The 26,347-nt window shown below is 36.1% G+C and overlaps 1 protein-coding gene across 3 annotated transcripts in view; it reads right to left on the bottom strand.

Annotated features, from left to right (window-relative positions):
* The window catches only part of plce1 (phospholipase C, epsilon 1), an 84,275-nt gene extending 62,394 nt beyond the window's left edge, over positions 1-21,881 (bottom strand). For 2 of the 3 annotated variants that reach the window (XM_044102279.1, XM_044102281.1), the window contains exons 1-5: positions 21,671-21,881; positions 11,944-12,030; positions 10,094-10,694; positions 9,615-9,986; positions 8,568-8,771 (exon numbers count right to left, since the gene is read on the bottom strand). In XM_044102279.1, coding sequence (XP_043958214.1) covers positions 8,568-8,771; positions 9,615-9,986; positions 10,094-10,660 — 1,143 coding nt within the window. In that variant the 5' untranslated portion in view covers positions 10,661-10,694; positions 11,944-12,030; positions 21,671-21,881. Of the gene's footprint in view, positions 1-8,567; positions 8,772-9,614; positions 9,987-10,093; positions 10,721-11,943; positions 12,031-21,670 lie in introns of all 3 variants that reach the window. The other variant, XM_044102280.1, reaches the window with a different exon arrangement.
* Positions 21,882-26,347: the final 4,466 nt, after the last annotated feature.

The following is a 26,347-nucleotide window of genomic DNA, read 5'->3' as shown; positions in this document are numbered from 1 at the left end:
TAAACACAGATTTTGAGCTAGAGCAAATTGTGTATGACATTTCTAATAAATTCCAGACAAAGTAAGAACTTGATCCCAGTTGTAAATAGATTTATAAATGGTTTAAGTATTTAATATGCACGTTTGCTTCCTTACTACATTTTAAATGCAATCTAAGTGCTCATTATATTTTATTTATGCAATTCCTCAATAATCTTTACATAAAGACACATTTTAATCACTATTTTTTTATGTTTATTGTTTTGCCTATAAAGCATTTTTAATTGCTTTATTGATAAGTGCAGAATAATTAAAGTCATTCACTTAAAATAAAATAAAATACTGTTAAAAATATAAAACAGTTTCAGGAGTTTGATGTCTGTAAGGTGTTTTGAATTTCAAGAATTTCTACTCCAGAATTTCTATCAGTTTCTGCAGTCAGACCTGAGTGCATATTCATTTTGTTATGCAGAGTATTTTTCTTAAACCACTAGATGGCAGCAAAGACTAACTTATATGCCAACAATGACAATTCCAATCAAAACGGGTTTTTTTTTTCTGTAATGATACTCCATAAATTTAAAACTAGGCCCTAACCCTGTGTACCATGTGTACCGCAGTCCTAAAATGCATAGCAGGAAAAACCAAATATACTTCCATAATAGATAATCAGAATTAGGATTCACGGTGCTTTCATTTACAATTAGTAGGCAAGTGAAAGCATAATTAAATCCATTCGTCTCCATCTACCTGCAAGTCTAATTTTAGCTAAATCCTTTCTGGTGCTCTAAATCTGAACTCTCAAATTATAAGCCAAAACATAAGAGTTAGAAAAGAAACTCACCGGGTTATTTTTATATAAACTGTGCAATTATTTGAGTGCATTAACAAAAGCAAGCTCTGAATTAACCTCCCACTTGAAATATTTTCATATATTTATGTAACATATTGCTGGTTCACATCAATGCAAATGTTCTTGTGGTGAAGACTACTTGTTCCAATAAATGTTTCCAGTGTAATGTTCCATATCATGAGATTACATCACTTGATGGATATGAAAATTGTATGACGCATATATCTGTAATGTGGGCAGATTACAGAGAATTTTCATACCATACAGCTGAAAGTTAATCGTAACAGGTTTTCCATTTATCAGACTTCATTTATCACTCACATTGCATTTAGGTAACAATATACTGAAAAAATATGTACATAAAGGTTTTTCTAACAATCAGAAAGCATTATTTAGAAAGAAACTATTTGGAAAGAAAATGCTTTGTCCACTGTTTTTGTTTTGGACTGTTTGGTCTCAAAATCAACAAACAAACAAAAAGAACAAAATGTTTTCACAACCTGCACAGACACACTGCTAGATGTCAATGAGCACAATTTTCCACGGTATCACCTAGATGTAGCTTGAGCTAACAACTAACACAGCCACTCGATTTAACCCACTAAACACATCCACAAGTGCAGTATTGACACCCCTCTACCACCCAGTAATTCCACAAAAACAAGCGGATGAAATCTGTTTCAATAAAAACAAACACAGACATATTTGGTCCAGCAGAGTCAAAACAAAATGAAAGCTGACGATGAACTCTGAACAAGTTTTTAGAGCAGAGCGGTCACATTGTTGGAGATGCCGTCACTCTCAAAAACAGTACTCCTCACTAAGGTATGCAAGTTATTTACCATCCTGTCCATTTTCTCTGAAGGCAATTATCCAAATACACAACACACACATGCGCACGCACACACACACACACACAAGTACATACACTGTAATCTCTAGCTAAGCCGTAACACCCAGCTGGGCATGAAAGTGGCCTGCTCGGCACATTCCGCTGTAGAGGTACAAACACACACGGCGAGACATAACAGCATCAGAAAAAAAGACTAAATGAGTTTGACATATGAGAAGGTCAGGGATGTGTGTGTTCCTGTGGGCAGCACAATCAAAGCCGCTCATTAGGTCGTCATTACAGAACATTTAAAGATATTATATATTATCATATTATAAACCAAGATATGTAAGATTAAAACCATATTCAGTATTTACTATTTTTTTTCAAACCAACTTCAAGCTTTTTTTTCTTAATTCATGTTGCTATCTCATTGTTTGTCTGCCTGACATCTGGTCACAGCAGTCTAAGCTATTTCTATGGGCTTTGGGTATGAAGGTGTCCTTTAAGCTCAACACTTTGTTGCTTCTGTTTAAAACACTTTATTTAAAGTAGGACAGGAAGAAACTCTAGAGTAGTCCTTGTTCTACAGACAAAGCCTCTCATACAACTGCTTAGCAAGGATAATACCACAACTCACTAACCACAGGTTGCTAACAAGGCTAAAGTTAGCGTGTTGAATTCAATTCAAAAGAACTTTTTTTATTCCAAAGGAAAAAGAAATGTTCTTGCTAATCCACCTCACTTACGTTTGGTGCTCCTCTTTAAATTTCTGTCTGGCAGAAGAGGTTCCAGTGAGGGATAAAGTCTCCTTTAAATGATGATGGTATTTTAGGTATTTTATGAACTTTTGAGATGGCTTAATAGAGAAAAAAAAATTAGTTGTGCTGACAGCTAAAGAAAATTTTTTTGTCAAGCTCACTGACAAAGCATTGAGGTTAGCTGCTTCTTACCATAACAATCAAAGACTGAACTATTTGTACTCTGACACAGTGATTGTTCTAATTTCTTAACCAAATAAAAAGGACTACTGTAAGTAAAATAAAGATCACAGGTGTCATTTGATACTTGGGTAAATTAGACACAATTATCTTGTATTGTGAAATCCTTTGAGTATACATTTTTGTTGAGAAGTGGGAAATTTATAATAAGTGTTTTGTAATAGCTACAATGTTTACTCATACATATCCACCTTTCAAAAATGTTCTGGTCATGCTCAGAGAAGTCTAACTTTTTTTTTTAACTGATGTCATGATCGGTTTTCAGTTGGTACACCCAAACAGTAGCAAGAGGAGTGACTGGATGAAAGATCAAACAGAAAATCTAAGAGGAATTTAATGACCAAAATGGAGATTTAATGAGGAGAAGGAGAAGTTATAAATATGACTTGAATGAAGGTTGTGTTTATATTTAAATGTCACATAATGCAAATATATGGTTAAAGAAAAACCATTCAAGTGACAACTGACTGCCTGTTGACCTAAAAAATTAAATTAAGTCCATTTACTGTAGGAAGCACCTGGAAAACCAATCGGTAAACATCATTGTATGCCAATATGTGGTATCATTATAGCATTTTAAAACCGGACATTTACTGGACGGCTTATCTTGCAACACCAACTACCAATAAATATAGTTATGTTTACATAATGTATAATTTGAGCTCATAAACTGTATTCAATTTAAATGCCCTTTATATGAAGCAGACGCACTAGCAAACAGTTCAGGGGAACAGAGCATTCAGGAGAGCAAACAGAAGGTTTAACAGCTCTTGTCATTCAGGAAAGATGGCACTAATATTATTATTAATAAAAACAAAAACATTTAGTGACTACTAGCTTAAAACCAAGTTAGTAATTTTCATACAAATATTTAGTAAAAATGCTACCGAAACAGCAGAACACATACAAGAGATTCCTAAGAATTCACATGAGTAAAAGAGCTTTTAAGGTTGTTAGAAACACAGACCGCTTTGGGAGCAATAAGCAATACCCAATTCCTTAGTTTAAAAAAAAAAAAGCTGACAGCTATGAAACAACTTAAAGAAAGCAAAACCGTCATTCAAAACTTCCAAAGAACAGTTCAGTAACCAGGCTTTATGTTTGTCATGTGCAAAAACAACCAGAGCTCTGTCTTAGCGCTTAAATTCCCGTAGGATTTACGATGTTTTACAAATATAGGGAGGTCGTGCGTGACCGACAGCATGAGACATTTTTATGTTTTCCATCATTTCTTAGACCTAAACTGGAAACATTCTGGCAGTTAAATGACTTATGACATGAAATCCTGAGAGAAACAGGAAAGCAAAACTCATCCCTTGAGGGAAGAATGCATCATTGATTCTAGAAACTGCTTGTGAACTCTCTAAGAGAGCATGCAACAACTGAAAACCTACCGATACATGCATGTTTACCTAAGCTGACAAGCTGGGAAAGAATAGTATTTATTTGTTGGAGCTGATTCTTCCAGCTCAGGTGGAAGAATCTGTTAATGAGGCAGCTACTAGTTGGTCATTCAGCAAATCTGGTCTTTTCTGAAAGAGTAACCAGAAGAAGCCACAAGCTATGTCTCCATCCAACCATCATGTAAATTTTAAGATACCTTTGGAAATGTTGCAAAAAACAAAAGTTAAATGGTAATCAGATGCGATTCCATCTACTGGTTTGGAGCAAATCAACCAGGCTGTGCAGAGTGAAATTTAGGCTGTAATAAACAAGATATAAAGGTTACAAAATAGCACAAACCACACATCTCAAAATAAAGAGTCCCAGCACTCCCATCCTATCCTGGAGGGTCTCTCATCAGCCACTCTAGGTTACTATACCCCTCTTCATGCTGGAATCTTAAATTTTTCAGAGTTTTGTGACTCTAATAGGGAAAAGACCCATGGTTAAGTTTGCTACGTCAGAACTTATTTGGCAAATGTGTTTCCAACCCCCATTTTGTGAATTAGGTCTCTCTTGGGACAGAACAAAAACTACTTCATGTGAGCATAAAAAAGCTTGGAGAAATTGAAGAATTCATTTTGAATTTTATCAGTTTCTTCAACCACTCAAAATGTGACTAAATAACAATGATAGAAACTCGGTTACTGTTGAAAGAACAAACCTAAGAAGCAGAATCATGCTGTGTAGATTCTTCATGCTGATACAGAGGCATGGAAGTTGATTAGAGTTGATTGGAAGATGGACAGAGTAATACACAGAAAACCTGGTAGCAATAAACATGAAGCTGAGGTAGAAACTCATCTTTCCGCAGGACAGTTACCCTCAATTTATAGCTACAGCTGCAATGGAATGCTTCAGATCAAAAATCAATCAAAGTCCTGCCCAACAAAATTTGGATAGGATATATAATTTTACACTACCTAAATTCTGTAGTAAGAATTTGCAGAACTTGAAAATTCTTATCACAGATAAATGTACCGTTTGTCACAATTTTGACACAATCATGTGGGAAAAATAGAAAAAAATTACAAATTTACCACATGAAATCCAAAAGATGTCAGAAAACAAGTTTTTTTTGCAAGATAGGTAGTTACAACTTGCTCCTACATTACAGAGCTAATTGAGAGAACTCAGCATGATTGTAATTGGCAGTTTCCACATGGTCAAACAAAAAACTCCTTACACTTCAAACTGTTTGAGCTCTTCACTAGGTGTGTGTATGTGAATGTTTCACTGTTAAACCAGTGTACAGTAATGAAACACTTCTCTATTCTGTGTTAAATGTCTTTTACACATAGTTATGCCTCATTTCAAACAGAATGTACATGTACGATTAAGCACAAAAAGAACACGGGCAAATGATTCTGAAATTGTACTGTTAAATGCAAATTATATGCTTTGGGATAAATTATACTGTTAAATGACAAATGATGGCATAAAGAGCTTTTGGGAGAGTTCCTAAAGCAACTGATGAAAGGCCCCACAAGACTAAGTGGAATGAGAAAAATATTATTGCATCTGCTCTAGAGTTAAAAGCATAGCATTTAACCAACCAGCCTAAAAGCCATTTGCAATCCAGAGAAATAATTATGTCAAATTTTTACCACTTTGGCACCACACCACATGTGGAGATAATACAATGGATTGCATGACAGATTTGAGCCACTGTTTGCAAGGAGCGCAGAATTATTTAGGGTAATGCTGGCTGTTATCATGCATTTTTAACTAATCATCAATGTTCTTTTTTTGTTTCTTCTCCTTAGCAGCTCCGGCCACCCTCCCCCAATACATTTCTCTCCAAATGTTTTTTTTTTTTCTTATTTTCTGCTTTTTCCTCTCTTAAAATCCCATTCCCCCTCTGTGGTGCTAACACTCTGCTTCAAATTATCCTGAGTTATTTGATTTGCTTTACTACCTCGAGGAATAAACAAGATGTCTCCCAAAAACTCCAGGTGAATTCTCTACATCGAGACATAAATACTGTAAACGGGCTCCAACATAAGAGATGCATCCTACTTCAACTCTGTCTTTTAGAGCATACTCACTGAGGATAGTGAGTATGCTCTGGTTGTTATGGCACCATCTGTTACCAATAGTCAAAATAAAGAGCAAGCATTGTGTTTCTTCCAGCTGTGTATCCACCAATGCTACTTTTAATTATCTGAACATGGATAGCTTCTCTTCTTTTTCAATTTTTTTTTGCAGTCTTGTTAAATATTCTTCAAGATCTAGTTCAGAAAATGTTCAGCTGTAGCTCGGAGTTGTTTCTCTGGTGACCCCTTTATCGAAGCAGCTTCGGGTTTGTTTTGACAAGAGAAAGACAGGCAACTCCACCACTTTCAATAGGCTCATTATTAGAGCAACGTTCCCTGAACTTTCCTCAGCCTGCATTTCTACGACCACAACGGGGTTCATAAAAACAGCGTGGCAAAGTCAGAAAACCGCAGCGTGGCATGCACGAGTGTTAACCTTCTGTTTTTATGGTGTGAGTGTGCAACCCCCCTCCACACACAGGAGGCTTTACACAGTGCTTTGCTGTGTTGTAACCTATGCCAGGCTTAAACTCATACAGTCCCGTGCAATAGTTTCCCAACTCTTTTTGATTGTCTCATACTGTCTCAACAGGTTTCATTGGGATTTTAAGTGATAGACCGGGGCTTTTCAAAGTGTGGGGTGTGCAATCCCTGGGGAGCACCAGAGGTTATCAAGGGGGGGGAAGTAACATGAGGGAAAAAAAATCCACCAGAAGAAGTCACTGCAAACATTTAGCAAACTTTACCAAGCCTATTTCCAAAGATAAAATGGAAATATGTTTGGCAGTTCCTAAAACTCTGTTAAGGAGACAGAGTCTTGGCCAAGCACAGCAATAAAAAATAAGAAAGTATGAACATGATTATTTAATATTTGGAGTTTAATGGGCTGGATCTGAAGATTTAAACCAGTGCTAGTTCAAGTGCTATCTTGAGGATAGTCTCATTACAAAAATGAATGTGATTTTGATGGCAGCAACACCCTGTTAGGACTGTGTTTTTGCACTACCTAAAACACCCAAATCTAAGGTTTGTCAGCTGTCAATTTAAAGAGACCTGTGCAGATTGGCTGTATGCCCAGCAGTGGAAGTAAGGAACACTGTCAATGTTAGCTTCTGCGGTAATGCTAAGACACTTTCCACTGTGTATATTAATGCATAACGTATGTTGAGGTGGTGTTTGAACTATCAAAATCAGCAGTTACTAGAATTTTTAGAGGGGGGATTTTAGTTATTTATGGGGGAGATTTAATCCCTAATCCCTGTGAGTACCACAGATCCATTTTATATAAATATAAATACTTGTGCAAAACAATGTACATGTACCTAACTAATTTGAAATAAAAATAGTTGTTTAGTTTACCGGCTTATTACATAATTTCAGCTTCTTAATGTTTTTCCAAATTTTTTCTCAGACTGCATTATAACAAAAAACAGACAAAGTGTAATTATTACCTCAGCACAACCTTGAATAATTCAGAGTTTTTAATTCATTCTTGAGCGTTGGTTTTCCTTGTGCTCTGAGTTTTTACAGGAAGAGGTTGAATAAGATAACGTAAAACAACAGGGTTGCTGCTGACTGGCAACCCATGAATAAATGTTTCCTCCTCAAGGGCCGAACAGCATGGGTTATCATTTATTGTGTTCTGCTGAAAGGTGGGAAAAAGCAGTCTGGCCTCCAAATGCTTGTTGCCAAAGTGAAACAGCTCCAGTGAGAGGTTTTCATGTTGATGAAACACTTTTCGTTTCGAAACTTGATAATAGCCCACTAGCGTTCTGAGTCCCCATCTTCCATCTCTGTACAATGTCTGTGGCTGTAAATCTAACACAGATGCCAACTCAGCTCAGTCCATTTACACTTGCACACAAACAGAGAGAGAGGGCTCAGTCATTCAGTCTGTCAGTAATACGGGTAGCAGAACTAACAGAATAAATCATTTTCCACAGCAGGGGCCTCGCTTGAACAAAGAGCCTGTGTGTTTGCGGGTGTGTGTGTGTGTGAGTGCATGCTCTATTAATGTATTCCTTGTGCAAATTATTCATCTTCCATGCATTAGAGGCACAACATTTCAACAAAAACAGAGGCGAGCAATAGCAGGGAACCATTTTTCTCCCCTGAATCAGGAATTTTCTGCTGATTTATCTTGCTTTATGAGAGCATAGAAAAGAGTTGGGCAAAACTTTTTCACCAGGCGATGAGAAGGACTGCACATCCATTCAATTCCCTAAAACCTTCCCTATATGAGCTTCGATAATTTATCAAAGACCAGTAGGTATCAAAATAGAAACAAGTGCTGAAATAAAACAAAATAATAAAACTGAGTATAAAACAATTTTGGAAAAGTTTCACTATTAGATGAATCAATACCCAATACTGTTATCATGACATGTTTCCAGCTTAGACTCTATGCCATCTGCTGCTCTTACCAGGTGTGGGCTCACTCTGACAGGCCGAAGCATCTCCCTGCAGACTCTGAAATGTTCTCCACATCTGAAGTTTGGCCACAAATCTTCTTTGCGAGGACGCCAGAGTGTGTACTCAATAACAATTCCACAGGCGTCCTCTGAGATGCAACCTGATGGCAGTTCTTTGACAATTGCGCTGGTTCCTGCACACACTGACTTGATCACCTAATGGAAAGAAATGAGGAAGTATTTGAAAATAATTTTTTAAAAATCTATTAATTAAAGACATACAAACAGATAATTAGACATAGTCAAACTGGCTTTATCTTGAGGGCATTTGTTATTATACAAACAGAACTATCAATGTATTTTATTGAGATGTTATGTGGTACACCAACACAGAGTAGCAGGAAGTTTTTAATTGGAAGGAAATGATTGTGCTGTTTTTAATTTTCTACCACTAAAACCATTTAAGTGTGATGTGTATTTGTATGCTTTATTCAAGACCTAAAAGGATCACCTTTCAAGGCAATTAATGCTGCATATCTTTTGACTTATACCTTAACCACCCTTACATGTCTACAAAGTTAAACTTTTGCTTATTGTTCAAATTTTTGCAAACTAAGATTCCATGGGATTTTCTATTGGATTCAGAATTTTAACACATTTTTATCTATGTTTTATGTACACAAGTGGACGAATGAACCTAACGCTGCTTCAAACGTCACAGCATTCTAGTGTGCCTCATGGTCTTCATTATGCTGTTTTCTCACTGATGTTCGCCAACAAACTTTCACAGAACTGCTTGATTTATGCCACAAGAAAAACATGCATAGATGGGAGTCTTTCTACTAACTGGTTGACTTCTAAAGACAATGTGCTGTACTGAATTTTCCTAAGGGGTATCAGAGAAAAAGGGGACTTCATGCAACATTTTTTATTTGAAGAAAAGAACCACGTCTCATAATTATGAACTACTTTTTGGAGAGAATCCCAAAAAATACACTAAAGTTTGTAATAATGTAAGAAAAGTTTAAGGGGTATGAATTATTAAATTATTGTAAATACCTTCTCATTATTTTTGCAGTACCGCCTCACCAGCGCAGTGGAACGTTTTTTACTGTCAAACTCTCTGCTATCTGACAGGATGTCTCCCTCTTCCTCACCACTGCTGTTGCTCCCACTGTTGTAGATTGTGGCCCCTCCTGCGGATGCTTCCAGTGCTGTTGGTATCATTTCCAGAGACGGACCTCGAGTGAACGCTTTCTCCAAGGAACATTTTTTAATCCTGGGCCTTCTATTTAATCTCTCTAAACTTGAATATCCATCTTTGAGGTGGGACAGAGAAATGTGGCCATTCTTGTGATGCTTGCGGAGACAGAGTTGGGGAGAACTGAGGGGAGAGGAGGCCAAAGAGCTCGGCTCACTGGAGGGACCACCCTAATAGGAAAAGGATGCACAACAGAATATAACACACTAATGCAGTTCTCTGAAATGCTAAATGAGTCACAAATTAAGATTAAATTGATTTAAAACGTTTGGACTACCTTACGAAAAGCCAGCATGGACACAGGCGCACTGCCACGGCGTAGGTGACAATGTTGAACAGGACTGGAGCCAGGGCTTGGACTGTGCTGAGGGCTGTCACATAAGCAAGAATTCATATTTCTTTCAAACCTAGACAAGCCACAGGAGCATGGACTACTGTTAGATTTGCTTCCACCTTCATTCAAATTATCTTCTGCATTGTCCAGGAACACAGATCTTTCTGAATTATTCCAACATATCGGAGTTTTTCTTTCAACAAGTTTAGCAGTTGAAACTTCCTTGAACACTTTTTCTTCAGGACTGATGACTTTTGAGTACTTATACTCTTCACAATGTTTGTCCAAAAAAGTCCCTTTTACATCGTCACATGACGGCTTCCTGTAGAGGAGAAGTGAAGGACAGCTCTGCTGCTTTGAGAGGCACCGCTGGTCAGAGCTCCGCCTTGCTTCCGGTAGATTAGTTGCACATTTGTCCTCTTTGCTGGGTCTGGTCCCAGTGGATAGAGGTGAAACATGGTGGAATGCTTCCGCAGAGCCAACTTTAGTTGGGTTTTCCTCAGTGGCCATCTCCCTGTAGACTTCTGATTTGATGTTAATGTGTCTGCAGTTTTAACACAAAAGTAAAGCCTTATATTGAAAGGAAAGAATAGATAAGATGGTCTGGTTTACATCAATTAGAAAATATTCTAATAAAGACACGAATCTCATCTTTATTGAAAAAAATGACAGACTTTGTCATCAAACTATTCAATATTCAGGTTAAATTTTGCAATTTCTGACCAGCATTGTTACTCTGGTCCCAACAGATGTATGCTCTCAATTTCTCCAATTTCTTACTGTATGTAGATGTCAGAATTAGTACAAGGACAACACTTGTCACACCACTCACACACTTTATGGCTGTCAATAATTACTTTTCTCACAACAAAATGTCATTTGACAATTCAACATAAAAGCAAATTTTAAAAGTCAGTTGTGTGGATTTGTTGTATAGTTGACTTGGAAACAAATTTTGAAAAAAGGATTTTCACTCCTCAGTTTGGTTTGTCAATCCGTAATCAAGCTTTAGCCACATTAAGAACTTTGTATTTTATTGACTCTTACTGTCTCAGCTCCGGCTTGTTCCTTCTTTTAAATTCACAGATCTAAATGTTTCAGGCATAAAATGTTTCCAACAAAAACAATGTTTCCAACAAGAAAAAAATTTTTGACTGTTGAGCATAGATCCATCCTCCCAGCTTGTTTACACTTTCTGTTTAGATGACCTTTGTAGCAAAAGTTCTTGCTACTCCTTTTTTCTTTCTTTCCAGTAAACAACCACATGTACATTCTTTACATTTCCAGTGATTACTTTTCTCCCAACAAAATTATAAAGCTGGTGTCATTACAGACACATCAAAATTATCCACATATTAGAAACTTCTACTTTAGAGGGTGTGACAAAACACTCTTTTTCTTGTTTTAGAAATTGTCTTCCCCTTTGAAGACAATTCAAGTAATAAATTTACTTGTTTCATAATTATTTTGTTTCTTGATTCTAAAATATACTATATGGCTTTAAAAGATGTGACATTTCCAACATTGATCATACATAAATGTTTTTCATAAATTAAAGTTATGGGTTTAAATCTAACACAGGGAAAACACATTTTTATACATTTTACATAAAATATACTAATTTTATTTAACTATATTGGCCTGCATGGGAATAAATAGTAATGTCAGTTGCCAGTGACCTTTGAAGGTCCTGAGACAGCATGTCTATAAACAGTGTACTCTGTGCATGTGTTGTGAAAACAGAAGCTATCGCAGCTGCACAAACCAGCTGATAGAAAAAAAAAAAAACTTACCGAGGCGACCCTGGAGTTCGGAGGAATTTCCTTAATAGTATGGTCACAGTCACAGCTTACAGGGCCACATGTGTGCATCAACTCTGGCTAAACAAGGTAAGGACAAAAATTTGGGAAAAATATTACAAACATTTGAATTCACTAGAAACGTCTCCATCACCAAATCTATAGAAGCACAGACTGGAAAGCAAAACCAGCTTGCTTCAGCCTACAAGTGCACACATTTTATGAGAATGAAACACCTTTTAAAACACCCATATTAACCTACAGCATGCATGAATACCAATTGTGTGGTTCTGGGGCCGCTACGGTGGCCAACAATGATTTTGTGAAAAAAAACCTGAAAGTTTATAATTACAATAACGAGTTCACAGTTTCCTGCCAAAATGTGTGGACCACAGCTGGAATGTGGGCCTGACCGAAGGAGGAAGGGTTCTCCAGACATGAGGCAGGATAGAAAGAAGGAGACAAACACACACATCAAGGTGAGGATGTGTGCTGACTTTTTTCAAGGCTCCGTGCTACATTCATACAATCAGAGAGTCTGTCAAAGAACTGAAACAGACAAGTACTTCATTCAGAAAAAAAATAAATGTGACATCTAACCTTCAAAATAAATCTCTACTTCCAGTTAAGTAGAGGCTTTTCAATTAAATGGATTGCTCATAAAGAGATAGTCTTTGGTCAAAAGACAGCACCGCTTAAGCAATCAGTGACAAAACAATAATCCTAGCGCACTGCAACGTGAATCGACGGAGAGAACGTCAAACAATAGATACATTACAGTACAGTTTTTTTCTTTCTTTATCAGTGAGGAAAGCTTTAAAAAGTTAAATTCTGCCTTTCTTGAACAATGGGATTTAAAAAAAAAATAAAGCTGACAAAAAAAGCATTCGTAATTATAAAGAAATTCATAAAATTAATAATTTTCCAAACAGTTCAGAGGTGCAAAAAATTGCCTGTGGAGAGTAAAAGTTCATTGGAGTTAAGATGTATTGTATCATAACTGTTTTTTCTGTCGTATTCACATTTAAAAACACAAGAAAATTTCTCAGAGATTTCAAATGTAGAACTACAGAAAAATTGCCAGCAAAAGATGTGACTAGAAATGGCAGAATTTCACTTCAACATTATGTCAAAACTTCAAAAACAAGATATTTTTTCCAGTCAGTGAACGCACCAGTGACAGTAACAGGTTGAAATAAAAGCAACAGACTTTGATGAAAAGGTGTTACTGATGGAAAAACTTTTTAATCAGTGTCACTAGATTGAAATTAATCAAATCTGCCCTTTGAAAAAACAAATTATGATTGCATGTTCTTCATTCCCCAAGAGTGACTGAACTGCGTATTTGTGCATAAAGTAAAGGCAAGCAACCCTAGTGTATGTAAACTTCTGAATTATAATAAACTATTCTCAGACATTATTCTGGCTGCGTCGATGGAAATCATTTCAAATCCTGGGGACCCAAAAGAGGAATTAGCTAATTTCCTCTTCATTAAACATCTGAAAGTTTAATTAAACATCTTTTCCTCAGTGTAAGACACACATGGTTTCAGCTGAATAACTCATTATATCTTAAGATTTACAGACAGTAATTGGAAAAACTGAATTATTTTAAAGTCGGTCAAAAAAAAAGTGAAATCAGCCACAAATTCCCAAATGACACATTTCTGCAGTAAAGTTCTCAGAATTGTATCTGATTTCATGGAACATGCAGGTAAACAGTTGCACAATGTCCTGTTTGATGATCATTTCAACTAAGATGTCAGATCATAAAACATGTTTAACAAGAGCAACATCTGTGACATTTGACCTAGAGACACATCGACCCAATAAAACCTAGTCTAACTTTTACCTTTTATTGTAACTGAAAAAAGGTTGAAAACAAACAGAAGACTAATTAGTGAGTTAACTTTAGGAAAAGTTGACCAGAGAAAGCAGTGAAAACTACGGGAGCATAAAGCACAAAAGTGTTTCAGAGAACCAACAGGTACAACCTGATTTTTTAAATGCTAGCAGACACAACATGCCTGATAGTCAGGTAGTAACTACCTGAAACATAAAGACTCATGTTTTGTACCCTAAATCTGGAAACTTGTATGGACATGTCATTAATCCAAGAAACCTGGGATCATGTTTGATACAAATAATTTTGCTGACACCTACCTTAGGTGTATTATGAAAAGGATGTTAAAACCACTGAGCACGTAACGCACAGCAAACAACACACTGCAAAGAATACTGATGTGTGTGAGCTTACGTTGTCACTGCCCTGATGTTGTTTAAGATGGAAGGTGACACATGTTATGACATGAACCCGCTTGATTATGGGTCAAGAGGACAAACACACGGAAGTATTTTATTTGAAGCAAGAAACACTGCAGCTTTCACTCCTGCAGAGACAAGATGAGCAAATATTTAAATTTCTGAAATTAAAACGTGATAGAATTTCAACATGGAAACATCTCTCTTGATGTTTGGCATAGGTACATTTTGTGTCTCCAAGTGATTGGTATTATTGCTTAAAATTATTTCCAAATCAAAGAAGGTAATGACTATCTTTATTTACAATATCATGAAGAAAAGAAAACATGGTCAGTAATGGAGATGAATGCACTCAACTTTCCAGATAGAGAACCTAAAAAAAAAAACCCATCTAGTACATGTTTAAAAGTGGCTTCTGCTATCAGCTGAACTCTGACCCCGCCTGGGAAATCAAACGGTTCTTCCAGGCTAAATCTCAGCCCAAGGCTAGAACGGTAGACAGACACGTGCAAACACACCCAATGACTGGAAACCAGGTCACACAGAGTAAAGTGCACTGACCAAGAAAATGTTCAATCACTTCTACTTCACTCCCCACATTATATACAGGAACGTCAAGCAGATGCAAGGACTAGTACTGGGACAAATTTCAGTTTCACAATCTTTTAAATCTTCTGATACAGCTTTTTGGGCAAAAAATAAATACTACTTACATGCATTACATTTTGTCTGCCTGGCTCCAAACCTGATTTTAAAATCTCCTCTAGTCAAGGTGTTTGGAAAAAGCCAAGGTTTCAGATTATGGTGTTCTTGTTAAACTACGACAAGAGTGTGTGAGTGTGTTAGAGACAGACTGAGATTAAAAAAATACAAGAAATGGGCCTTCCAGGCAAGTTCAGCGTGAGATTATTTTTAAGTTTCCACAGCAGTCACTGATTTGATTAAAGTACAGCCCCAGAAATCAAGTTTAGTATCTTAAAAAGGATCCTGAAGTCAAAACCTCTGAAGTCCAAACCTTTGATTCCCTAACTGCCTGTGCCAGAACACATCACAGAGGTGATGGATAAAAAGAAGTCAAATAAAGCCTTGAATCAAATCCGACTGCAAGACAAAAGCCAAAGTTTATTTTTCAACCCAAGACAGTCAAGTACTGTCCATTTACAATGGGGAGCCTTCTGGTATTCTAATTAGTAATTTGTTTTAATGAGTTTATATTTCAGGAGATGAAACCCTGGCCTAAATCACTGTTTATCCCCTCAACAGGGAGACTTCTCTCTCACATGAAAGGCTTTTTTCTAGTGCTCATTCAGCAGGGATTATTCCCCTCCAACTCATCCAAACGATGACTCAAAGCCTGGTATGTGATTAGACCCACCCTCACACACAGCACAGGAAAGTAAAGCATTATCAACAAGCGGTTGTGGATGAAAACTTCACACTTCACAGTCGTGAATAGTTAGTTCCAGACTATTGTCAACATAACACAATCAGCGTTCAAAGAGGGTAAATGCAGGGAGAGCTGCATTAAAGCTTGACTGAAACGCCTTTTATCCTCCAAATTACTCCACTAAATACTTCATGCAAAGATTTAGTTTAGGATCAGGAACATTCCTGGAATGTAATAGGTAGGTCAGGGGAGGAAGGAATTCCCTTTTTCTGTTCTGCAGAACTCAGAGCAAGGGGAAAAAATACAGCTTGTGGTGTGAGTGGAATTGGATGAGACTCCTTGAACTCAACTGCAAGCAAATGAGATGCAGATTTTATGGCGCATACTATAACAGCCTTAAATTCTTTGACACAAATAAAATGAGTGACTCATTGCTCTGCAAAGCCACATATTAATATCACTCTTAATCTGACCAAACCATTAAACTGGTAACTGGGGAATGTGCCCTTAAATGTAAAAGGTACTGCAAACTATTTCTTTAAACAATACAAAACTATAATCTTAAAGAAAAGTTATTGTCCCTAAAGACACATTTTTCTGAATTATTTTCTTAGTGTGATTCGAGCAGTTTATGTATAATAAACTAAATGCTATTCAGCATAATGAAAACTTTAAAACAGGTTTTAGGGTTTTTTCTGAGGCTTGTTGATCCACATTATGGTTATGCATAAATATCTCAATCTGATTTGACCCAGTATTACCAAAGTGGGGATCAGTGAATAAAATATGTGTCATGTGACTGTAAATGAGTCATATTTCTTAAAGGAATGTGACTTACTTTGACGATACACAGTGAGGTGAATATATTTACATTTACATCTAGAATAACATATTTTAATTGCTTTTGTTCAAGAAACAAGTTTGTCAACTACTTAATAGATACTTTATTTTTAAAAAATCTAATCATGCGTGTTTTGACTAGCTAGCATAACATAATTAACAAACTAATTTCTTGTTTACAAACATTTGCATAAATCCCTTTGTTATGTTATGCTTAAATAAGAAATTCATATTTGATAGACTTTAAAACTGGAGAAAAAATACACAATGTCCCATCAAACTGCTCTTAAGGTTTAAAGACTTTTCACTGAGGTGCCACATATTTGGTGATTTCTTTTTCCTCACAGGGCTGCCAAATAAAGATTGGTGGAATATTTTCATAAAATAACTCAATCACATAAGGTCATAGATATTTCACTGAGGTCAAGGTTGTGCTTTTTGTTGTGCATTGCAACTGTTCTCCATGGTTACCTTCATGTGGTTGGATTGGTTTAATCCAACAGCTATAAACATTTCATAAAGGTTGTTACTCAAAACAGGTATAAAAACAGCTCATAAAACATCATGAAGCAGCAAAACAGAGCAAATCATTGACCAGTTTATAGGAGCCCTAATTTGCCAACACGATGAGGGCATATTAAATCAAGGATGATAAAACATCAAAATTTCATCTTTTTGAAGTTAACTTTTATTTTGAATATCTATTAGTATGAAGAGTGTGTGTATTTATTGTGGCATTATCTATACTGGCCCTAGAAGCTGCATGTTGTGAGACAGACACTCCTGTCAAAGGGATTCTAGGAGGTTTTCTACTTGCTGGTTAAATGGAGGTTAAATAATTAAACAAACATTTCATTATGAACAAGGACTTTTTCTGTCAGTCAAAAAGAAACAGGCTGATTTCATGGGGAGCGCTGCTGCAAACAGAACAGAGTGTTCATGCAAGGGATCTGTAGGACATATGGATTTGATTAGAGGGCAGGGCTAAAAGAGAGGCGGCAATGGAAACTACACAGAAAAGAGAGAAGTGTCCAGTCTGTAACAAGAGACTGAAAGCAAACTGGATTTTTCAGTGAATGAAGCCTTGAATAGGATGTGTGTGTGAACTTTGTGCAGGGAAGATAACTCACACTTAGGAGAAAGCTAAATAAGGCTTCACCTTTGTCTCAATGTGAACATTTGTCTTGAGTAGCAGAAAAAGGGAGGCAACATTACACATGTGCACCATGAATCACACTGGAGTCCATATTATGCTTTGCATATGGTGAAAACTTACTGTGAACATATGACCATGCTCCTTTCTGTCTAAGTATCTGTTTCCTTTCAAACAATTTTTTTTTCTATTAAAATATTGATTCCTTGCTGTCAGAGACGATAATGAGACAGAAAGTCTGTCTTTAGTTCATTTTATTTCATGGTTTTTTTCTTTTTTGCTCTTAGTATTAAATGATGCAATAACTCCCAAAAAAGTGCTTTTAGGAAATTCTTATTATGATGTCCTATAGCCAAAATATATATTTTGTGATAATTTCAGTCAATAAGTGATTGACTGTATATGAGAAATTCTGACCTTAGTGAAAGACACTGTTGCATTCCCCGGCAAAACTTTTGACAACCTTATTCTGCTTTATCAACTCAGAAAATCAAAACCTCTATGAAAAGATTAAACAGCAGTCCATCAATCTAAAGGTTTGCACACTAAAAACATTAGGATTTCAGTTCTGGTGCATTTTAAGGGCTCCAGACTAACGCAGCCTAACCAGTTAAGTGCACCCAAGTTTTCAACCACATCGCATTTAACACTGAAGTCTAACACCTTTTCTTTTAAATCATTACTTTCCATACAGGCAGTATTTGCCTGTATGTAATTGATACTCTAATACACATAAATTCTTTATTTGATGCATAATTTGATCCATAGTTGAAAATAACTTACTGAAAAACTGTTCAAAGTGCTTCAACTAGATGCAATTTAAAACATTTAAAAATAAAATAAATTTCGAAATAGAAGAAAGTACAATAACAGCCAAACTTGCGTCATAAAATATTGATCAAAACAAAACAGTTACTCAACATAAAATCAGCTCAAAAACAACACAAATTCAAAGGAATGCAGCTTTCACCAAAAGAAAGCGGTTTTCTATTCATCACAACTCACGCTGGGATAATTTGTCACAGTTTATGTGCAGTGATTTTTGGGGGGTTAACATGGTTTTACTTTAATCTTAATGCTGTTAAATTTGAAAAAATACCCAAAGCATTTAATCCCAACAAGGTTAGTGACTAATATGCATGTGGCAGCGCAGCAGGTTTCCAACAGAATATACAAACCCCCTTAAAGGCATTCAGATTCCTTAAAGTTTTGTATTTTTAAATGTTCTAGTTGAAACTACAAATTTTGATCTATTTCACAGGAATTTTGTGTAGTAGAATACATAATTGTGAAATAAAAAAATAATAATACATGGTTGTGCATTTTAATTTAAAAACTGAAATGTGTTGAATACCTTTGTATTCTGACCCATTAAGCCAGTTTTTAATTTAAAAACTGAAATGTGTTGAATACCTTTGTATTCTGCCCCATTAAACCAGTTTTTAATTTAAAAACTGAAATGTGTTGAATACCTTTGTATTCTGCCCCATTAAACCAGTCCTGCAAGCTGCAATTAACGTAGCAAGTCTTCCGTGGAATGTTTCTGACAGCTTTGCTCATTTTGAGACTGAAACTTTTGCCTATCCATTTTTGCAAAGTAGCAGAAGTTCAGTCAGATTGGATTTAGAGAGTCTGTTAGAACTTTCAAAAAGATTCTCAGCCTCTAACAGAGTTTCCATCTGGGATTGCCCTGAATTTACCTCCATTTATTATCTCAATGCATCAGGCGTGGCTACCTGTAAGTCCGCAATAAATTACTGACAAATTCGACAGTTCGTAAACACCACATGACTGTGTTGTCATCCATTGAGTACCTGGAGTCCTAATACAGCTTAACAAACGGAAATCATCTCTTGTAGCTTAGAGCAACTTTGGAAACAAGTCCAACCAGTCATCCCTGTCTGCTGCAGGTTCATCATCCCTACAAACCTTTGTCCTCAATCATTTAAATACAACATATCTAAAGATTAATTGTGTCAACTGATGTTATTGTTTGTTTTATATGTAAGCAAATTTTTTTTTAACATTTTACAATCAAATATAATCTTTCCTAAACAACTACTTAAGTTGTAAGTTCAGTTATATCATGCTGTATGAGAAGAGATGTTGGTTAAATTTTAGAGCCCAAGCATTTTATGCTGATTTATGTTTCAATTATTTTAGCCATTAATCTGTTTCAAACAAGGTAAGATATGTAATGGAAACATCTAACTCTGTAATCCACCACAAACTAATGTCGGTCTGTAAAATATCAGTCTCAACACAGCCATTGCAACAGTGTGTACCTCATCATGTGTTTACCAGAAATATAGACCTCCCTTTGCCGTGTAAATACAGGCCTGAAACCTGGACTGTTTTGTTTTTCTATGTTAGCCAAGTATTACTTCAATTAACTCAACTTGCAACATTCCTGGCGCGTTGTAAGGAACACAGGCGCTGCTAGGCCTCGTCATTTAGGAAGACTTCCTAGTGGTTTCAGAACAATAATAATAACTGTTAGAGACTTCACAGGGGGTCTAATTCCTTTCTGGCATCATCCTCCAAATTCATAAACAAAAATATGATATATCTTATGCAAGCAGCATCTATTTCACAGTGTGTTCACTGTTTATGACTGGAATTATTTAGGACATAGTGAGCACAGACTGGTAATCGCTGTTGTCAAGGGGCTGCGTTACAGAAATTAGAAGTTTTTTTTCTAAGTTAAATGTTTTGCATGAGACTCAAAAACATTTAAGTAGTTGCTTTCTGTCTGACCTGTGCCAAGTTCATAATAGTAAAGTGAAGGCAGGTTTTGTCGGTAAATTACATGTGGGTTTAGAGTAAGTAACCCAACAGTTATGGTTTTAGACAGTGGGAAGAAGTACCTTGAGAAAACCCATGCATGCAGAGAGAGAGAGAGAGAGAGAGAGAGAGAGAGAGAGAGAGAGAGAGATGCAGAGTTATTGAAAATAAAATTAGGAACACAAAAATTTAATGACTAACAAAAATATATATCATAAATAGCTATTTAAACGTGCTAATATTAACAGATAGTGACGTTCTACATATGCCGAAACAATTTGGTCAAATTTGAAACAAATTTTAAAAATATAATAATTTCAATATTTCTTTAAGTATTTCCTAATTCTATGTAGCAACACTTTATTAATTTATTTAATCTGTCAGTCTTAACTAGCTACCACAGTCAGTGGAGGGCTAACAGTGCTATGGATAAGACACATACATTGAAGATACGTTTTATGACTTACTTATTTGGCTGTGCATCTCAAATTAATTATATACATTTTAATTTATTTATTAACATGTTTTATATACACATTTTATATATACACATCTGTTTGTTTTATTGTGTGTGTGTGTGTGAATGTTTTGCTTCTTGTTGTTTGTTTTCACAATTTGTATTGTCAGACTGTGGCACTTCTGTCCCAGGATAGGGCTAAACCTCCAATGTTAAACTAGCCACGCCCATGATCTGAGCCCTACGTTTCTTTATCTTCAGTTTAAAAGTGATTAATCTCTTGCTTTTAACACAGAAACATCATACACAAAGGAAAGGACAAAAAAGATACTAATTTTCCCGGTCCTCCAAGGCAACCCCCAGTGTAAACACTGACATCACCTGCCAAAGTTTAAAACTGACACCACCTGCTGTTAGGATGAGAGAGATAGCTGTCCCCGGCTATACACCACATAAAAACATCTAAGTCTGGGCAAAATTAAAAGACACATAATCTGGCAGGGACATTAATATAACCGCAACTTGTCATAGCACGTGCTTTTCTGTCATTCTTCTCGCGCGGGGAATCTCGAAAACCCACATACCACATAAACTACCGTCATCATCCTCTTCATGAAACTTTCTGTTTCTAGTAGTCTAAAGCTCAGTCCTACTGAGAGGCATGAAAGTTGATTTTAACGTACGAACAAACTTTTAAAAGCGACAACTTCACTGTCCAGCAGCTCTGAGAGGACTTCACTGCCTAACAACTTTTCAAAGCGACCGCTCTCTCGGAACCCAACGACTCGTGCAAATAAACGTAATAAAATTTGTCCGGGGTGGCAGTTCACACACTTACCCAGCAGTCTTCTTTTAAAATCCTTTCAGCATCAACCAAATCGTCACAGGAGTTCAGCTCGCTGCTTGCATGTCTTTGACTGGTACTCTTCTTCACAACTCTAGCAGAGACAGTTGACGCTTGCAGCTTGTGCTGCTATCCTCTGTGGTGCATTCAAGTGCTGACCGAAGTATTGGGAAATTCAGAATTTTCTTTGAAAAACTAATCACGAACTGGCTGGTACGGTACGTACTAAAAGGGTTGTCTTGACGTTTTAAGGTTTAAAGGAGGATACAGACACCAGGTGTAAAAGATGAGACGGTGATTCTTTGCAGAGCCAGCCCAGGTCATAAACGGCTGCAAAGACCCCCCTGCTGTCATTTAAGCCCCCAAAACATTGATGTGTCACAGGATAAGGTAGAGATTTAACATTTAAAAATACAATGTTAATATGACATCGTTTTAAAATTCATAAAATTAACTCATTGTTTTTATTTTTCAGACTGGAGTTTCTGTTTACAGCAGAAGTAAAAAAAAAAAAAAGTTCAGCCTTCAGAAAAGTTTTAACAACATAAACATAAAGTGCTAAAGTTGTGCACCGCTGCTGAAATACGTTTGTTGCTAATGAATTTTTAATAGAATTCTTTTGAAATTTCAACTTTCAACTAGTTCCCTTTAAGGAACTACCTGTGCACTCCCCAGTCGCTATAATAAATAAATTATTAATGCTGAAGTATTAGTCAAAGTAAGACTTGTCTTGCTGTTCATTTGTCTTGAAACTAGGGGTTCTGGGTTTAATACAAAAGAGATTAAGGGAGTAAAACTATTCATACTTTTTAAACAACAACAACAACATTAATAATAATAATAATAATAATAATAATAATAATAATAATAATAATAATAATAATAATAAAGCACCTTAAAATTGATGTACAAATTAATTAATAAATTCATTCATTTTCCAATTCATTTTGCACTCATAGTATGTTATAGGAGTAATTGAAATGTTTCCCACAGCACTTCAAAACAGCTTTGTCTTGCCTCTGTTTAGCAGCATGAGCCAGCAGACGGAAGGACAATGGCCAGGGTTCTGTAGAAGCACGACATTCCAATGCAGTGTGTGTCACTGCATTGGAATGTCTGGCAACTGTCCTCATCAAATTCAGTCGTTCACTTCATATATTATGCCCTGTACATTGTTCCCTCTGTCATCAATAATTTTGTTTTTTTGTTTTTTACTGCAGATCTCATTTGCAGTAATGCAAATAAAAGATAAGGGTTAGCCACTGCTGTCCTGTGTCATCCACTGTCTAGAACACTGAGTGTAACTCATACCACCAAATTGGCCATATTTCCTCTTACCTGACAGATGAACCTGAAATCGGCCCTGAACTGCAAATAATTTGTCTGAAAATGGCAAATGACCAATAATAATATGAGTACTTTTATTGCTCTATTTAAGCAATTCCTTTTCTTTTATTTCAGCTTTGGAAAATGGGGGCCTGTTTTCCAAATTGCTCCAGCTCCTCTGATGGGAAGTCTGATGCCATCCAACAGGAATGTGAAGCCCATCCAGTCCCCCAAACTCTCCTCCACCCAGGCACATGCAAACCTTCGGGAATCCCCCTTTTCTGATTAAAAATTGGAAGGGGTCTGGGGGGCTTCTCACACTATCTAGGAGTTTGGGTTTTTTTTTCACACAACCTACCACAACATACTTAAACTTATTTACTGATACTAACCAGATGTTTTTCACATCTCTTTCTTTTGACATAAGTTTATATGCATGTTCCTGAAACTAGATAAGGTGCATCTAAAATTCTAGGACATTTTTATGGGACTCCATTAAAGTCTAATAAAACTGCTAAATCAGACTGGGATGTTGCAAAGGATAAGTTGCTGTGTATCTTGGCATGATGATTGATGGTTAAGGTGTGCAAACAGAAAGGGAAGTTATCAGATTTAAAGCTAGGAAAAAGCTCTGCTTTCACTCTGAGAGTTTGATGCATCTCAGAAAATATAAGATCACACAAAAATGATTGGAATCAGATATTTTCTGTTTGGCCTGTGGGCTCAAGGAGACAAATTCAGTCTTGTTTCAAAAGAAAAACACAGATCACGTGTCTGAGTAAAATCAATACAAAAAAGTATATAAAAACAAGTTCAGTTTGTTTTTGTAGTCTTAAAATATAGGTTTTGTTGTAAAACATGCATTTGCACAATCAGATAAGACCATTTTAATTTATCTCTGGAATTAGAAAAGTATTTTTGAATAACCTAACAATGATACACTTTGTTACAGTTTAATAACTGTTATAAATGTAATGCACTGGGTGATGAGTTATTGGAAGCATAGGGTCATTGTGGATGACTCCTAGAAAATGATAACAATAAAATTTTCAGTGATGACATTAAACACAACAGCTGAGTCTCATTCCTACCTTTTACTCTGTGTAACCGTGGGGACAGACACTTACAAAGGAGTCTGTTTGTACATGCTCCACACAGAAATTAAGCTATATTTTTTAGGGTTAAAGTTTAGTGCTTTAACAGAACTAATCAAATTGCAAGAAAAATTGCTCAAAGCGGTTTAAAAATGTTGGCCATAAAAATTAGTCAAACGTTAAGATAAGGCTATTCCTGAAACCTCTAGGTTTAGGTAGATGTTAATAATTGCCTGTCTCATTATTTTATAGATATTCAGATCAAGCTGTAAACAGAAACAGATGCATTAACAAGTGTATTATTATTTGCCTTTTGTCTCAAAGCATGAAAAAGAAAGAGTTGAAAAGAGAAACAGAATCCTAATTATAACAATCTTTAATATCTAGTGTTTTAATGAAATACCTTGACTGAGATATCATAATGACTTTTCATGGGATGTTGTAGACCAAAAGAAAGAACAATAATAATAAAGTGGACAAAATTTTCTAAAATAGAATAAAAATCTGAAAAGTGTGGTATGTTTTTGTATTCATTCCATGTGAGTGAATATGTTACACACCTTTCGCTGCTTTATAACTGCGAGTCTTTGCGGTAAGGTTGGATCGAGAGCAGATCGAACACCAGCTTCCAAGTCTTACCACATTAAATCAATGATGTAGGTCTGTTTCATTCTAACACACAAACATGCTTTAATCTGTGCCGTTTCATTGCACTTCTGGCAGCATTTTCAGGGCCATTGTCCCGATGAAAGGTAATCCTCTGATTTGGTTAGTTTCATGACTTCCCAGCCATGCCGTTGGATAAAGGACTGAACCATGCTTTCAACTGTTCCATAACTTTATCCCCAACTTACTGTTGCTGTGTTGTTTGGCCTTTATAATGCTGTTGCCTTACAAAAAGAAAGTCCTGGGTTTGAATCAGAGCCTGTTTATTTATGTTTTTGCATGAAGCTTGTGTGGGTTCTCACTGGGTAATCTGGCTTCCTCCCACGGTACTAAAACATAACTCTTGATTGATTTCTCTAAATTGACTTTGTATGTGTTTTGTTGTTAGTCCTGTGTGTCTCTGAGTTGCCGTTTGTCAGCCTGGTGACCCATCCAGGGTGTGCCTCATCTCTTACCCAATGACTGCTGCCTTTCACCCTGAAAGGACAAGCAGGTGTTGTTGAGGGATGGATACTTTGTGTCAATTTATTACACACTATTTTTAAAACACATTTTGATTTGTAACGTATTTGTGCTGTTCTAATGTGACAACATGTGAAAAGGTTGACAAGATGAACATATTTACAAGTAAAAAAGTAATCTTCTGAATAGTTATGTTTCCATAAAGACTATAAATGAAAAGACTGGAGAAAATATGATTCATTTGTTTAAGAGTTTGGCGTTGTTTTTGTTCCTCACCTAATTGCTCTGGTGCACATTTTTTGTGAATACTAAGATGAAGTGGAACATTATTTGTTTTTTGGCTCACAGATTAAATCTAACTTTTACTCACTTATTCATCACATCTGAGTTTATTCCCTAATATATATGTAGAATATATTTGTTTGACCTCACTTTTCATTCACATACTTAATTTAATCAAAAAGGTCCACTTTTCCACACTGCTTCTGTGGCCATTACGCACTTACGTTAGAAAACCGTATATACTTTAGTGGCAGTTAACCATTTCAGACATCAGTGTTTGAATTGTGACCGTAATAGTTCATAATGGGTAGAAAGAGAAAGGTATTTGCTTTTATCGCTCCTGCCCCCTGCTGTCTGAAAACTCTCATTACATATTCAAAAAGAAAACACTGATCTTACTGTCAAACTAATTGCAGCTTCTTATTTTAAGTGAACAAATCCAGAATGTACTATAAATTGTAATCAACATTTTATTTTGAGAAATTTTTTCTCAAAGAAAGTTGGCCTTTGGATACACCAGTCAAGAGGTGATCTTGAATTAAGACCAGTCAAGATTTTTAACAAATCATCACCCTTATTAACATATTTTCTTGTGATTGTGAATTCCACTCACAATAAGAAGAAAAATTTGGGAGACCCTACAACAGCCTGCATACTTTGTTAAAACATATTTTGAAAAAATACTTTCTTACTGCAGGGTAACAGCATTATAAAGACCAAGGCAAACCTGTTAGACAGACAAATATTAAGAAACAGGGTTTCATGATTCATATACTTTATGTTTGTGATGCATAATGAGTAAATAATTTCCCTGTCATCAAATAAGTTAAACAAGGGCAAA

Source organism: Gambusia affinis, linkage group LG20 (assembly GCF_019740435.1).
Source record: "Gambusia affinis linkage group LG20, SWU_Gaff_1.0, whole genome shotgun sequence".
Lineage (NCBI taxonomy): Eukaryota > Metazoa > Chordata > Actinopteri > Cyprinodontiformes > Poeciliidae > Gambusia > Gambusia affinis.
Note: the sequence above shows the minus strand (reverse complement) of the source record. Positions and strands in the feature narration are given on the sequence as shown.